At 34.2% G+C, this 17,449-nt stretch overlaps 1 protein-coding gene and 2 non-coding genes across 3 annotated transcripts in view; all 3 read right to left on the bottom strand.

The window, feature by feature from the left end:
* LOC147078069 (uncharacterized) overlaps positions 1 to 17,449 on the bottom strand; it is a 217,440-nt gene that overhangs the window by 191,194 nt on the left and 8,797 nt on the right. The window contains exons 2-3 of the mRNA XM_085961165.1: positions 2,753 to 2,833; positions 939 to 1,095 (exon numbers count right to left, since the gene is read on the bottom strand). Of these exons, the coding sequence (XP_085817291.1) occupies positions 939 to 1,095; positions 2,753 to 2,833 (238 nt within the window). The remainder of the gene's footprint in view (positions 1 to 938; positions 1,096 to 2,752; positions 2,834 to 17,449) is intronic.
* Positions 3,801 to 3,882, bottom strand: TRNAS-AGA (transfer RNA serine (anticodon AGA)). Its single transcript has one exon. It is a non-coding gene; the product is annotated as a tRNA-Ser (tRNA).
* On the bottom strand, positions 9,525 to 9,597 carry TRNAR-ACG (transfer RNA arginine (anticodon ACG)). The gene has a single exon. It is a non-coding gene; the product is annotated as a tRNA-Arg (tRNA).

Genomic DNA, 17,449 nt, shown 5'->3' with positions numbered 1-17,449 from the left:
TTCTGCAAAATGACGAAATTTTCGCGCTTTAGGCCCAATATTCTGTATAGTTCCAACATAAAGCATTTGCCAAGAATCAATACTATCCAATTATTTATCATTTACTTTGAACAAAAATAACACCTATGCAATTGCCACAGAAACCACGAATTTATGTCTCATTCCACCCAATTATTTATCATTTACTTTGAACAAAAAATACCACCTATAAGGCAATTGCCACAGAAACCACGAATTTATGTAACCCGTAAATAATGAAATTAATCACAACATGAGAAACTACTGACAACTTCAAATATTATCAGATTATTGGTCCTGTAATCCTAACTAATATTTGTATACACATAGGAGATTGGCGTCGCGCTTGGAAGAGATAAGAACGATCAGTTTTATATACAAAGGTCAACCAGTTTATTCTGGTATTTACTAATCTATTTAGAAAATATAGGTAGGTACTTACAACATTTTATCTTTTTTGGAACTATCTGGCTATCGGTTTTAAAGAACTAATATGAATAAAACCAAGGACATGGTTCGCAATAAATAATAATAAAAAAAAATGAACGTCACATGTCTAATCAATACTCATACGCGTCGGCTTATCATGTCATGGGTCCCAGGACTCCCAGGCTCAAATCCTGTGTCAAATTGTGTTTTCAGTCAAGAGTATGGACATAATAGGTAAAGCAAGTGGTCAACATCCATTACTCGTAAAAACAAAAATCTGTTAATTCTGAGGCCCATAATATGATCTTATTAGAATCGAAAATGGTGAAAAGAAAGAAGACAATTTGCCAAAGTTGTCATACAGCAATGACGTATTTAGTCTAAATTCTAAATTTTAGTAATATTATTAGTCTGGGTTTTATGGCGAAATCGACGAATAAGCGAACTAGTATGTTTGTTTCCTGTCATTATTAATGTCAGAATCTTCTTACCAGGACATTGACGTTTGTGAGTGCAGGTCCGTGTGTGAGGAGTAGCCTGACGATGTCAACATGACCCGCCCAGGATGCCAGGTGCAGCGGTGACGATCCCTTGGCGTCGGGAACGTTCGGCGACGCCTCGTGTTCCAGTAGTAGGAGTACGATATCCCTACGGAGGAAGAACATTATTTGGTAATTATCATAGAAAAGGTGCTTATTCTACGAAGAATTCAAGTACTTAGAATCAACCAACACTATTTACACGTGCGATGTCGTCGAAATTTTTATAAAAGCATTTATCAACTCTTGATGTCTTCAAAATAGAGCAAAATATAGAAATAACCGTGTCCGGAAAATTGTACGTATGCAGTTCGCCGTATCACACTTCACCGTGAAATGTTGTATCGGAAATATATGGTCGTATATTAAAGTACTATAGTACATTAAAGTACTATGGTATATCTCAGTAGTATACAACCTCTTTGGGTTGTATAGTGTTGTATAGAATTGTATAGATACTGTTAAGGCTGAGATATAAAATTCATGTCTTAATAAAACACGGTTCCTGTCGGTTTACAGGAAATTTTGAAAATAGCCGATATACTGGATTATTTGTTAGGTCGGGTTATATTGTTTTCATTCTTGAATTCATTAATTTTGTTAAAATCGGCTATGAAAATTGGCGCGGTTCCCGCCTGGCTTACTATAAACCGACTTGTAGCTAAAACACTTAATACAAAATAAAAAAAACCACCGAAATACAAGGAAAGACAGTTGAAAATAGGTAGGCATGTAATTAAATTAGAAATACAAAACAACGCGCAATTTTTCATCTCGGTGCTATAAATATGACCGTATAGTTTACGGTAATCTCTTTCCGATAATAAAGCTCACGGCGAACTCTGCTACGGTTAAATGGAATACGTACAATTTACATGTAACCAGAGATCATAGTTTAGAAAAATACGTTATTTACAATTCTACACCAGTTTCATAGATTTATCGTATGTTTTATCATCCAAGAACAATAATAAAATTCAGGAGAGATGATTTTCTAATTTGAAATTAGATTTTTTATACACTCCTATGGCGGTAGGTTGTAAATAGGGAATCCAATCCTGAGCCAAAATTCTGATCCCGGGATTGGCATTTTTTCCATTGTTATTATAAAAAAAAATATATTTACAAATAACATTGATAAAATCGGTCAAAAATAAATCTAGTATAATTTATACTATTTAAGACATTTATTGTTAATATTGTATACCTACGTTCAATCTTGAAAATACATAAGTTTAATGGAGTAAATAATATTGTAATATAAATAATAATGTGAATTTAATATGAGATTGCTGTTTCTGATAGTAAAGACTGAATGAATGGGTTAGCGAGATTTAAAATAATCTCCACTCCATAAATTTAATTAGTCAGCCAAATATGAAACTGCCGTAAAACGTATGAGATCATGGTGGAATTACTTTGTTTAGTGTGAAGCATTGTTTTTTTCCAATCTTTCTCATTTTTATTAATTTATGTGAAAAATAAAATGAATCGGCAACATGGGTGGGTATAAATGAAACTTCATTCAAACTCAGTTTATTTCTAATGTAGTTATTTGTTATTAAAAGTATGTTTTCTGTTATATTTTCGTTTTTATTTTATATTCCATAAAAATTGATAAAAAAAATCAATCCCGAAAGTTTCGGGATTATGTTTATCAATCCCGGGATTCATATGTATCGAAAATAGCTCGGGATCCCGAGATCCCGGGATTGGAATCCCTAGTTGTAAATGATATACAAGAAAAACTATTATTAGTGACTTACTTGTGACCATTGAGGGCTGCATGGTGAAGAGGAGTGTACCCGCTGCTGTCTTGGACATTTGCCCCAGGACCTCTTCGTAAACTGGAAGAAAAGAAAATAATCAAATACCTAAGTACAAATATAGCGTGATAAAACAATATGGTGACGGTAAGGGTTAATTTGTCGATTCCCAGGGATGCTGCCGTAACATCCGACCTGTGATTCATCAAATAATAGATTCAGGTCACAACAGTGATCCCAATCGTAGATACTACAATTTTAGTACAATACTATAATTTTACGCCAAATATACCAAAATACTGTAATTTTAAAGGATTATAGAGAAGCTGTTTTTTTTCTAGATGCCTTTATGGATACCTTGCATTTACTATCGAGGTTTCTTCAAGGACTTCGGCACGAAAAGTACTCTACTTGATTCTAGTCAAATAAAAATTGTGCTGGCTGAGAAATATGCCGTATTGAAAACTATTCTTCTACCCGCATCGGGTATTGCTAAATTTGAATTAGGCCAAGGCTGTTCTGATTACTGAATTAGAAAAAAATCTAGCAACGAGCACCGCAGGAGGAAATAAAATAAAGAGGTAGCCAGATACGACTTCAGACGGCAGATAACAACAAATTCTATATTTAAAAAATAGGTAATACAGGTAACTGTTGATTACGGGGATATATTTTCAACAGCGTCAATACAAATTTCAAGTTCAAGTGAACGAATCAACATTAATAACAAGATATACATACACAAATTTTGTTTCGCAATGCAAAAAATCTAGGTAGGTGCCTACATATTATTTTACTCCATGCATCTCGTAAGCTCATGATTTTACTCATTATGATGATTCTTGGGGCATGGCACATGTCAAAATAAGTGGGATAAAAAAAAAACAAAATATCAATCGTGCGAATCAAATTCGCACTCGCCGGGGTCGCGAAGAACGAGGGTCACAATATGTACAACAAACTACAATATTGCACTGAGGAGATAGTGATAGCAAGTTATAGCATATTAGTTTATTGTTTTGTGCGGACTGACAAAATAAAAAAAATCCGCAGTCGGTAGGATTCGAACCTACGCTCCCAGAGGGAATCTGATTTCTAGTCAGACGCCTTAACCGCTCGGCCACGACTGCCACTGACCGATGCGAGATAATTAACAGATTGAACCGGCAGATACTGATAACGGTAATCTAAATTTAATATGGGTGAACCAAATGGCTTGCGTTTACATTGGGCCATTAAATCATATTCAAGTTATCTCTTCAAACAACGAGATCAAATCAGGCACAACATTATGTACCCACCCATGATATTACCCATTGAAGTTGTAAATTATCAGTGAGTGGGGAGGGGCGTCGGAATGAGAGTCAGATGAAAACTAAAATAAACAGTAATATTAATTACCAATTAGTACTATTTTTATGAAGTTTTCGAACTTATAATTAAAAACACAAAATATTAGTTGCAACACTCGGTAGTAGCTTTACGTAAGATTTTTTTTTTTTTTTTTTTCTAGATGCCTTCATGGATACCTCGCATTTACTATCGAGGTTTCTTAAGGACTTTGGCACGCAAACTACTCTACTTGATGCTAGTCAAATGAAAATTGTGCCGGCTGAGAGAATATGCCTTATTGAAAACTGTTCTTCTACCCGCATCGGGTATTGCTAATTTAAATTCGGCCAGGGCCTATGAAACCGCCTTGCAAAAACCCTGGAAAATTCTTAGTAGCGCAAGGCGGAGGTGATTCTGATGAATATTTTGTCGTATTCATTGGGAACTGAGGACTGCGATTTGTTCCCGCATTCCAACGATCCCAACACGCCGATCATCGTATGTAATTACACACAAAGATTCAGATACAAATTGGATCGTCTCGACACGTGTGGTTTATAATATAGATATTAACGTTGCCAGTCTTAACAATTACTTACACTTGACAAAAGAATAGTTTTTGGTCAGTTTTGTGGCTACACTAGGTAGTGTTACCTTACCTCGCAGACTTTCGTAGATTGTGTTTGAGCAAGTAATAAGTTGCCGATTGATGTACTATAAGCATGTTTGTGTTTCGTATTAATTTTAGTTGTTCAAATATTAAATATTATTAATGCAATCGTCAACATGCTAGCTATGCTAACACGCGCAGCTGGATACAGACGTTATCCGTCTTCTTCGGATATTTTCGTCCGTTCTCGGTAATCTTCGAGCCAATATTTCAATTCAACCACCCGAGTTGGATAGAAAATAATATGTTTCTTTGTCGCTCACAACTCGATGAAACGATTCAAAGTAATATTTCTAGATCGGCCAAACGGTCACCATAAAATTATACCTAAGGTGAGTATACCCCTGTTATAATTTTATATTCAGACGGTTGCTTTTGTACGTGACATGTGATATTGTATGGGCAGTGTTGAACGACACTACGAGTTAGTATTTGTATTATTTATATGGCACAAACACATTAGCTGTTATTACACGGCAGATAGCATGAAGTTATATTAATCTATGTTTTGAGTGTAAAGGTTAAACATAACTCTTTTAACTTGATAATTTGAAAAAGGGCTGAGCGCCCTTGCAACATCTGCATATTATATTCAAGGTCTCTAAACAACTGTCATTTCCGACTCGCATTGTATATGTTCTAAACACAGAACAGCTGAGTTCCCTGGTTTTAAACATGAGCATAGACAATAACGTGTCAGTTGTAGAGTTGGGTAAAACCTCTATAATATAACCGTCATTGAATTTATGCTCCTTACAGAATTCAGGAGTTATCCTTGAATAGCAATATGTTCTCGCAATACAGGCAACATTGAGTTCATCTCATTATATTTTTCATTATTTACACATTTACAGTAAAGTACTACAACATAGACAATTACATATAAAAGTATAGGTACTAATGCGTGAAGTATGGTACATGTCGACTTATACCTATTTTGTGACTGACGGGATAAAGCTCATAGAAATCAAATTATAGATCGGAAAATGATTTTGTGTTTTTTTTTCGACCATGTCCGATCCTAATAGGATCATAATATGGGCCTCCACAGAGTAGAGGTTTGTATTAACAGATTTTGTTTTTTACGAGAAATGGATGTTAGCCACTTGCTCAACCTATTAGGTCCATACCCTGACTCACACACAAATTGAAAAACAATATGTGTAACTTGCCAGGCCCAGGTTTCGAACCTGGGACGCACGGCGTTATAGTCCAACGCTTAAGCCGCGCGGCTACCGTACATAATACTATCACTTTGATAATAAAACACATATTATTCAATTATGACAATAATATAACGACACTATAATAATAATATCTTAGGTACTTAACTTCGTTATTGTAGGAGTGAGTACAGGATGCGTTTTCGCATGGCATGTTACTTGCCGAAGACAAACTGACGTCGAACATCGAAATACAGCATGTTACTTTCTAAGTGTAAGCGAGTTTATTTAGACAACCTACGTTTTCATCTCCATTTCCACAAAACTCAGCAAACGGTTACGATAAAACAATTCATTCAGTTATTAGGTATTACTTTTGCCTATTGACAGTGTGGAAAGCAATGAGTAGGTACTCAGTGTAATTAATAATGTATCTAATAAATTATTAGTATACCTAATCAGTGAAATCACTAATGGAAATAAGTATTCAAAAAACATGCTCAGATCAGAACGATATTTTTTTTCTAGGCTAATACTTTTGATCAATGAATCGATACGTGCGATTATACCATCAGAATAATGTGTTAAATCAAGACATTAAGGTAGTAATTAAATGTAAAACAATTATAAACACTTCGTAAATACGTCATCGTCTAGATGAGGGTTATTCTTTCATCGTTGAATCCAGGGAACTAAGAAAGAATGTGAACTGAAATACCTAACGGATGTGGGGAAACAGTCAACTGATCTCGAGTGTGGAAGAAATGGGATAAACTTAAACACGTATCAAGAATACGCGCTCGCATTCGTTCTGACAACTGCTCTCGTTTTATGCACTGACGCTCATTCAGTATTGGTGTATAGCAGACACTATTGCACGTCTGCAATGTATGGTTCACTTTCGTAGGACACTCACACATTCAAAACCCTGCGTCGAAATGTAGTGTATTGGGATATAGTCTATCAGAATTATATTTATTAATCTGTTCTGTGGTTGAATCACTAAATATGATATAATATGAAATAGGCATGTATTTAAATATTACATTACTTATTATGTATGGTTATCAGTTATCATGCAATAATGTATTGTCACCGCATCAGCTATTGTGTACCAAATTCCAAGAGTCTATGTATACGGAAGTAGGCGAAAAAATCATTGGCAGTTTAAAGGACATAATTTTGTAGCGAATGGGACTAATTAAAAATATATACATAATTGCTTTTATCGATGTACATATTCTAAAAATTGAACATAGTAACTGAATAAAAACCCTTGGGAGACACTGTTTAAAATGTATAGGTACATCAGAGCTTCCCAACAGGTGTGTCACGAGCCATTGGGAAATATGCAACGAGAAATAATTGTTACATTACAATAAAATGTCAGTCGATGGTCACTATTAAGAATTTATAACCGTCATATTTAACCTCAGCGGGAATGCCGAGTAGCTCTTTCAGGCATCGGTTCAGTCACAATTCACTCACTACATACATAGGTATCACTGAAGGAAAGAATGATTAAAGAATTAATTATATTAGTAATATTTCAATGGCGGTCTATTATATCGAAAATAAACAGAAACTAAGCATTAGTATCTTTATATTATCATACTTATATTAATAATGGCCATTATAGTATATGCTTGTCAAAGTGCGATTTTCAAACGTTTCCAAAATTAATTTAAAAAATAATATACCTACTTACCTAATATTTTTTGTGTACTGCGAATATTTTATATTTTGTTTAGTGGTGCAAAAATGTTGAGAAACACTAGTTTAGATAACAAATGATGATTAATGAACTAAAACATTAAATTGTTTGAATAAGTTAATACCTATCTCAATTTTATTCACTGCCTTATCATCTTTCATTGTTTGTTTGCTTTGCAAATATTGTTATATTAGTTAACTAGAACCATTTTATTTGTAATATGTACCTAGAGACAACTAGGTACTGAGAACAATATTACAAAATAATATAATCGGGTTTACAAATTTACATTTATTATTTTGGAACTATGAAGAACTCGTTTTTGATAAATTAGTTTAATGGTTCGTCGAGAGATGACATACTTAATAATAATTATTATACCTAAGTATTGTGTTGTATTACAACATACAAAATTTAATCATAATAAATTACGAGTAAACTATATAAATAACATTACCAACATATTATATTATGTGTATAGTAATATTAGCGATGCATTCTTCGAAGTTTTTCTTTAGTTCAATGTAAGTAAGTATATTATGATTTTTTAATGAAGTGTAGGTATCTACCTACCTACTTGTGTGTAAAAAAAATGACTGGTCCAGACTACGATACAGCTATCCGAAAACACACATTGTATAAACACAATTTAAATGTTTTTATATAAAATACATTTGTTTTGTATATCTTCGCAGATGGCAAACATAATAAATTATACAAATGTATTGACAAACAAATTTGGCTGTATTTGAGAGGGAAAGTAGCAACATGTGGTCTTGTCTTGTGGTCTGTTATTTTGATTGAATCGTGTTGTACGATTTTAAGCACAAAAACGTACGATGATGGACTGTTCAAATTATATTTTTTATAATTTGATAGCAATGTTTACAGACTTAGACGTGCAAAGTTTTGAACAAATAATTCTACACGAGCATTTGTGTTGCGGCAGAATAAGTTTACAGACAGTTGCATAATTTGCAGGCGCGAATTTACAAGTACCTAGGTACGTAATTTAGTCTGAGTAGGTACACGCAGGATAAGAGGCCTTGGCCAACAAGGGGGGCCCAAAAATAATTTAAAAAATATACCTATATTCTGTCGTGACGGTACGATTTTTCGTGTGCGACATTTTTTTTCAATGGATAGATGGATGTCAATAATAAAATTTTACAAAATAACATTTTGTTTTAAATATGTACATTTAATAAACAAATAATTAAGTATGGCATGCGAATGGATATTCGTGCCATTTGTCATTTTTGGGCTTTTGAATAAATTTTAACTAACACAAAAAAAACTTATTGGGGGCTTCAAAAGGCACTGCAAATTGATCCTCCAACTAGTTAAACCACCCCCGATAATTTGTCTACAGATATATCTACATTGGTCATGTTTGGACTAGGCATAATAACGCTGTCCTGGCAATAATGATTTTTACTAATATATTCATGAGCCATGTGTAGATAAAGTAGGAGGTAGGTATGTTAAATATCACAGACGTCGAAGAGTGATTGAATTATCTGGTAAGTATGTAGATACATGTCATATTTTAAAATAATATGCCTACAAATAATTATTGGAAATATTATAATACTAAAGATTAAATTAGCCATCTACGAAGAATATAGGTATTTATACGGTCGCTAATTTAACTAAGTGCAGAAAACGATTAATTGAAATCGCCAAGTGCAGAAATACAAAAAAAAAAAAAAATGATCCACCTAGATATACATAATATAGCTATTATAGCTCGCTGCTAAAATTAAATTTTTGAGATCTCAATTTGTAATACACGTCCGTCAGAGCTCTAATCTCATTATTGACGTATTACTAGAAAACTAGGTTACAAACAAAATTAGGTAAGTATGATATTTTTAAGCAAATAAAAAAATTCGATCCTGCCAGGATTCGAACCTGGAATCTTCTGCTCCGTAGTCAGACGCGTTATCCGTTGCGCCACAGGACCCATGTGAAAGGTGACATTTTTAGATCACACAAACGAACTGCGTAACCATCATGATAGTAAACGTACACCGTATTTTTACCTTCACGATATTTTTATTTTAGAAATAAAAACAAATTTATTAAAATGAATACAATTAACATTATTGAAACGGGGATACAAAGCATGTTACTTAAATATTTATTACAACTTAGTGGCCTGTCGACAGCGCTCGAAATGGACAATTTTACGAACCGGAAGCTCGATAATTTTCCGAAAATATTAAAGTGTGTTCAATTTTTTGTTATAGGTATTCCTACATTGGACGGACAAATGCAATTATTACCGTCTTTCAACTTCTGATATGCGTATCTACTGAAGAAAAAAAACTAATTTATAGAAAATATAATGCCAAAAATTGTATTAAGTATTCGCAATTCTTCCCAAGCACGCTATTCCTTGGGACGACACTGATTTGTATTTACCTATGAATAATATATTATTTACGATCATTCAATGTTAATTTATTAATAACGTATAATATATCCAACAACCCAGAAGATGTCGGAAGACGAAACCCGGCACACTAATCCCAAATCATATCATGGAATACTACAACAAGCTCATTATTAATTGAAGCAACTACAAAGTAAAACGTGCATTCATGTAAATATATAAATTAAGTACCTATAGCAATCATTAACTATAATTACTAGGGTGGTTAACGCTTTGTTTAGCACCCGTTGATGTAGTGGCCAGTAGCCACCTAGTTTGAGGGTGTATCGTAAACGCATCAAATTTTTTATGAGCACGAACTTTCGTATTACTGTAATAAAACGTGGAACAATTATTATGACACTAACATAACTAACATTATGGCAGTAACAATCCATAAAAAACAGTCTGTTAACTTTTTTTTAGCAAAGTAATACAAAAGCTTATTATTGTTTTTAGAAATAGGAATTGACGACAAGCCATTTATATTTTTTTACCGTGCGTTCGACAATTTCGTATTAGACTTTAAATTTAATTATTCCATTACATAATGTGCGAGTAAGTTAGTGTTATTATAACCAAAACTGAACAAAACTGCGTTACCTAGTTAATATTATGAAAACATTGAATTGACACTTTGTAATTAGTAGGAAAACACGGATCTAAAGCATGGTTTTCCAAAGTGAGGGCATTGCTTGCCACGGGGGCAGTTGTATGGGGTCGTTGAGGAGCTGTCAATAATATGTCACATTAACATTTTTTAAGCAAACACTTTACTGTACAGACATACTTTCACTCATCATGCGTCATCACTGAAAACTAGTTTTGACAAACGCAATTTGACGTATTTCTGCAAACAAGGTCCAACCCATAGGTGTGACATTCGGAGAAGAAAATTAAATATTTGAGAAAAGATTGATTTAAAAATGGTGTGTGACTACTTGATTTAAATATCTGTTGATGTACTTAATTTTTATTAATAGATCTCGTATATCGTATTTCAATTTAATAAATAGTGTTATGGTCTCAATATCAACATATTTTATTTCCATATTATAACGTTATGAAATTCAAAAGTTACACTTATATTATAATAGGTACATAAAAAATAAATAATTCCTATAAATAAGTACAATTTTAGTTTTAGTTATAATAGATTTTTCGAGATTTGCTGTAAATTTTCTGGGACTATCATATTGGTGGTTGAATCTAGTGTTGAATTCTGCGATGATGAGTGGCTGGTGGTACGAGGGGTGTCTATTTCTAAAACCACGTTGCTCATTCAGGATAAGTTTTGTTGATCTTTGACGAAGTACTAGACAATGTGTATTACGAATATTGGTTTTACTAGGTACCTAAGCGTATTGACACGAATATTGATGCAAATAAAATGATAGAGCAACGCACCTCGTTTAGTTAAAGCAAGACAGCATACAATATAGAAGTATGGAAAATGATGCTTGTGCAAACATCAGTGTTCACCATATATTTGTACGGTGTCGAGTAATGGAACCCTAAGGGAAAGGGAGCGGAAGGCAATTGATATCATCGAAATGTCGTGTTGGCGTCGAATGCTTCGTATTTCTTGGACAGAGCACATGACGAAACAGAAAATCATCCAGAGATTACAGATAAAGGGACAGCTCTCGACAATATGTTTGAGACGCATTCTGAACTTTTCTGGACATATTGTTTGGCGCGGACCGGATAACCTGGAGAGACTGTTGGTTTGGGTAGCCTCCAGGGAATGCGAAGAAGAAGAAGAGCGTCAGCGCGCTGGAGTGACCGAGTGAAGGAGCTGACTGGCCGCAGCCTTCACTCACTAGTCTTGGTCGCTCAAAAGATGACAAAATTTCTGGTGGTCACGATCCTCAGCCATGAGGGAACGACCAAGAAGGAGAGATGGAAGTACATAGGCACGAATATTATATGAACTAAAACTTCGATAATTAGATCGTATAGACGAGCTGGTGTCCCCAACTAAATACGCATTCTTCAATATGTGGGATGCAAAAAATTCGAAAGTAGGATAAGATTAATTGCGATAAATTCAAAAATGAATGTTCCGAACAATTTAATCACATAAATATTAATTGAAATTCCATCGAACGACAATAATTTAAAATGTAAATTAAAGTCATAGATACCAACCTATCCACATTTATGTTTTTCAGGGAAATTGAGTGTATATTATCTTTGATATTCACATCACGCGGTTGCATTGGTCAGTGTGACACACTTTTATACTACGTGGTATTTTGTGATTGATATTTGATTCAATGTTGGTTCAGAAAAAAGAACACTCCCTGAGTTTCTCTGAGGTACCTACTTGAAAAAATATTATGGGATGTAGTAAGATAATCTCAATTTGTACGGTTGCAACTGTAATCTTAGACGATCGTTACGTCATGATTAAAAAAATAGAAATTTTCTGTGGGGTATACCCATAATTATTATATCTAATCTTTGAAATTGAGGACAGGATAAATTAATATAAAAGCACACTCAATTCATTCACTCGTGTTGCGGCAAAGTGTAGGTGACTGCATAGAGATATTTAAACAACACCACAGTCACAAAATACATAAAAAAAACACTTAAGAGGCATCGGTAGAATCTCAATCCATACCAGCACATTTTAATCAGCTTGTTTGGTGACATAAACTCCCAGGGAAGACACGCAGGACCCTGATTTCAAGAACATGCTCAGCAGTATGGATTTCTTCACATTTACATAAAGGCGACTAGTTTAGTCCCTACGTACGTACCGGACAAAATGTATGTTCATCATGTACTTTAGGCAGGCATTAAGACTTGATATTTGACAAAAATATTTCATGAAATGTTTTAAAACATTTCTTTTATAAAACACGAGAGGTCATAATAACACTGGGTAACATATTTTATTAAAGGTAGGTTTAAAAAATGGAATGGGTTTATGTTTTCAATCATATTTCTATTTTTATAATCTGGTTGGCGATTATTATACTTATTATATATTTTTTTCAATAATTTTATTGGTCTCTCTTCTGTCTTCCATTCTGTAATGAGCTGTCAAAACAACTTACATCCAGTGTCACATGTTTACTGAAATTTCAGTAGATCTACTGATACTACTATAAATATATTGGTATAAAGGTCACATTTGTGTGATTTTTAGAAGATAAATAATACTCGTGAGATTATAACAATAGCACGCTTTGAAGGTCACTATTCTATTTTTTAATAAGTAAAGTCGTTGATTTTCATAAATTTTATTTCAATCTGATGAATTATACATATTTCATTTGGCCACACTGCAAGACGCTATTTCGGGTAATCGTTGATAAAAGGTAACGTCGCGATATTACCTTTGATAAACGATATTTTATGAAAAACACATAATACTAAACTTATTATAAAAAAAGTCTAATATCGGATATTAATCATCGCCATTGTTATAACAAAATAAAATAATATATTCTATATAATATACATTGATACTATCGTTAGGTATTCATTATTTGAGAATAATGAAATTGCGTGGCATATTTCAAACATTAGTAATAAACTAATAACAACCAATGTAGTCTGTATGTAGGTACATGGTGAGAATAGATACGGGCATTATCGTTTTGCACGTTTTTCTGTTATTTTTGTGAATTTCAGAACTACTGATAATAAATCTAGTGATGTCAGTTATTACGCGCAATTATCTATGGCACAGATTAGCTCTTCAATGACACCCTTTCTATATGATAAGCGACAGTGGATAATACGCATAGAATTAATTCATTTTAATTACATTAAAAATACACGTGGTGTGATATAAAAAAGCTTCTTTCGTTATGTTGGGTACGCAATTCCAGACACGCAACCAATCCACACTCCTCGATGTTGCGTGCATCCAGCGGTAAGGAATATTAAAGTGTTCAATTAAAAAAATAGAACGCAGTGATAAAGAGTAATACACTTTAGTATTATGTGCTATATTGCTTTCCCAGAATCATATAGCGTAATCAACCTATTTTCATAGATGTACTCAATGACGGTTATTACCTATTGTTACTGTCTATAAGTAATGATAATAATTATACACCCCCCCCCCTAAATTACGCAAAAAAGACAAGCTAGAGCTATGGAATAACAGATACACAAGCTCCTCCACAGGATCAATAACGCGAAATTTATTCCAAAAATAATCTCTGCCATCACTCTTGCCAGGAACACAAAAACATCACACGAACTCCCACAAATATTAACAGGCCACGGAGCACTGAGAGCATATTATATAAAAAAAATATTTAAATTGCCCTCAACAATGACTGCTGTCTATGTGATGGTTACTTACACATCTCAAACTATGTGGCATGTCATCAACGACTGCCCAATACTAGAAAAGGAGCAATGGACTCTCGGTACTGTGTAGAAATAGTAGACGCTCATTTAATATTGGTGTATTACACAAACTATTGCACGTCTATAATACGTGGTCCATTTTCGTAGGTACCCCTGCGTCAAAATGTTGTATACCATCGTAAATCGTCGGGTGTTCGAATTTAGAACTAAGCTCATCTCAGTATAAAAAGAATGAAATGATAATGTCAAATGTTGGCATGTGGTGACCTCACTCAGCGGACAACTTATACTGGTGGATCCAAAGACAAATTAATGTGTGCGCAGGGTTTCGGTGGAAAATACACTAGATATATCAACCTTAGCTTACTACAACGACGTCTTATGAGACTTCTTCTTTTCGTGCATTGAGTTCGGCCAATTTATCTCTGTCTATCGCTCAGTGGCGAAAGCTGTAGAGATCTAACATAAATAGTTCACACTATGTCAGTCACACTTATTTGTTTTCATTGAACTAAGAATGAAAATTGTAGACGGTATTAGTTAGTTTTTTTTTAAAATTTGGTTAAACCATGCATAGAGCTATGGAGATCCACTAAAAACAATGCACACATTGTCAGTCATACTAATTTGTTTTCATTGAACTAATACAAATTACAGATGGTTTTAAAAACCCTCTTAAACCCTGCCTAAACCAATATGTATTCTTAGTACAATGAAAACAAATATGTATGACTGACAAAGTTTGGTGTGCACTATTTATGTCGGATCTTCATAGCCTACCTCTACCCTTCGCCACTGCCATCGTTGCTCTAAATAGGGATGGAGTGCTGAGCTCAAACCAGCAATAACTGCAACCTTTTTTTAAAGTCAGACTGTTTACAACCTTCCAGTGTATGTGAAAGAACACCTAAAATGATGACTGAATAGGTTGATATAATATTGAACTGTAGCCAGCAAAAAAATAAGTCGCCTATGTTGTGTTTTTTTTTGTTGAAAATATATAACAATTCACTAACTCATCATCGGTTTTTTTTTTAAATTTCGAGTGTCAATGGTTGCCGATACATGCGGTTAAATTTACTCTGGATAGAAGATTATTCCTATGATTCAGTGCTCTTAATAGCTTAAACAGATAAGTGATGGATCTAAAGGAGGCTAACTGCTGGATGCAATAAGTACACGGGTACGGTTTCCTTTCCATTATGAGATCGTTACACCGTCTGCTACCAGATAATGAATGCCTCAATCGAATGATGCATCAAACACTGTTGACCACTGAGTGCCTGGCCAAAAAGAGACTTGATAATGTAGGATTGATTTTAGACTGTCTATTTTAGGTAAATAAAGATAGGTATGTGATTTTAAATAATATTTCCTGCTAGCCAACAGAAACATCAGCTGCAGACAAAGTAAATTACCTAAGTAAATAGGAGACAATCCAAAATAAAACTATCACCGCGCCGCAGAAGCAGGACCGAATTAATACAATATGAGTGTGCTTTATTGGCTACAGTCCAAAGGCCTCCATCAAATCGCATTTATTCTCTTGTTGCACTACCCCAACTTGTTATTTGAAAACACGTGCATCACCTGTCAATAAATAGAACCCGAAGTATTTTGTCAAATATGAGATAAAAAGAAAAGGACCTTCCTGGATACGACACTAGATCACTTCACCATATAAGATTTTACTGCTTTCTATTTTCAAAACGTATATTAACAATCCAAAACGTCAGTGACGTCCCGTGGGGGTAGGCAGATTGAGCATCGCTTGGGGGCGGCAGTTACTCAAAGGGCGGCAAATCGAGGAAAATCATTTGGAATATATAGAAATAGCTACCTAAACTCAGTAATAACGAAAATATCTTTCGATTAAAAAATTGAACACATTGGTTTTATCGGGTTCGCGATATCTAGTTTACTTCCATTGCCCTTCGACGTCCTTGGTGACCAGAAACGACACGTGCAGATTTGCGAATAATTAGTCTGATATTTTGTTAGTAATGTATCAATTCAATTCATTCATTTAATTCAATTCATTTTTTTTTTAACATATTGTGGACATTACAAATTATAAGTTTAAGACGTTCACAACATGACATTTAGAAACAAAGATATATAAATATAACAGTATTACATAAAAAAGAGATATACCTATCAGTAGATGAATTAGATAGGTACAAGGAAGTACACCGGATGAGTTAAGCAGACCCTATTTTAAGAATTTATAAAACAACATCCACCTAAACTCATTCTCACGTAGGTGGAATATATCAACACCCGAAGCAATTTCGTTGAACATAGTTATCACTCTCCCAATTGGCATTACCAGTGGCAGGTTGGTTCTGCACCTTGGGAGAATAAACAACTGGTGGTCTCTATTTCTAAGATAGTTATCAGGGACACACAGGTCAACACTGCCCAGAATGGCAGAGTTCTCATTTATACCTTGTATAAGTCGAAAAAAATACGTAGCTAAATAAAGATTTCTTCTAAATTGCAGACTGCAGTATGTAAGCATGCCTAAGAGAAAGTCAGTTGGATAAAGCCACGGATAGTATCCATACAACCTCAAGTAAAGGAGTCTCAAGAATTTCTTCTGTACCCTCTCCACCATAAGGCCATACTTAAACTGGTGCGGTGCCCAAACAATAAACCCACTCTCAAGTCTGCTTCGAACTAAAGAATTAAATAAAAGTTTTAATACCGTAACATCTGAAAAGACCCGGGAAGTACGCATGATGAAGCCCAACATTTTAAGCGCTTTGTTACAAATGGTAACTATATGCCTAATAAATGTCAGTTTACTCTCAAACGTAATGCCAAGATCCCTTACAGATGATATTCGTGACAGAACTCTGCCATGCATCGAGTATTGGAAAAACAACACTTTTGAGGCTCTGGTAAACGATAAAAGATTGCATTTATCAATATTGAATTCTAGTTTGTTACGCCTGCCCCAATTTAATACATTATCTATATCAAGTTGGAGCTGACGACAATCGTCCAAGGTGACAACTTCCAAAAAGAGTTTCAAGTCATC

The sequence above is a fragment of the Rhyacophila brunnea genome, unplaced genomic scaffold (genome assembly GCF_057557595.1).
Source record: "Rhyacophila brunnea isolate RB1 unplaced genomic scaffold, BYU_Rbru_1.0 scaffold_12, whole genome shotgun sequence".
Lineage (NCBI taxonomy): Eukaryota > Metazoa > Arthropoda > Insecta > Trichoptera > Rhyacophilidae > Rhyacophila > Rhyacophila brunnea.
The sequence above is the reverse complement of the archived record's forward strand: the minus strand, read 5'-3'. Positions and strand labels throughout refer to the sequence as shown.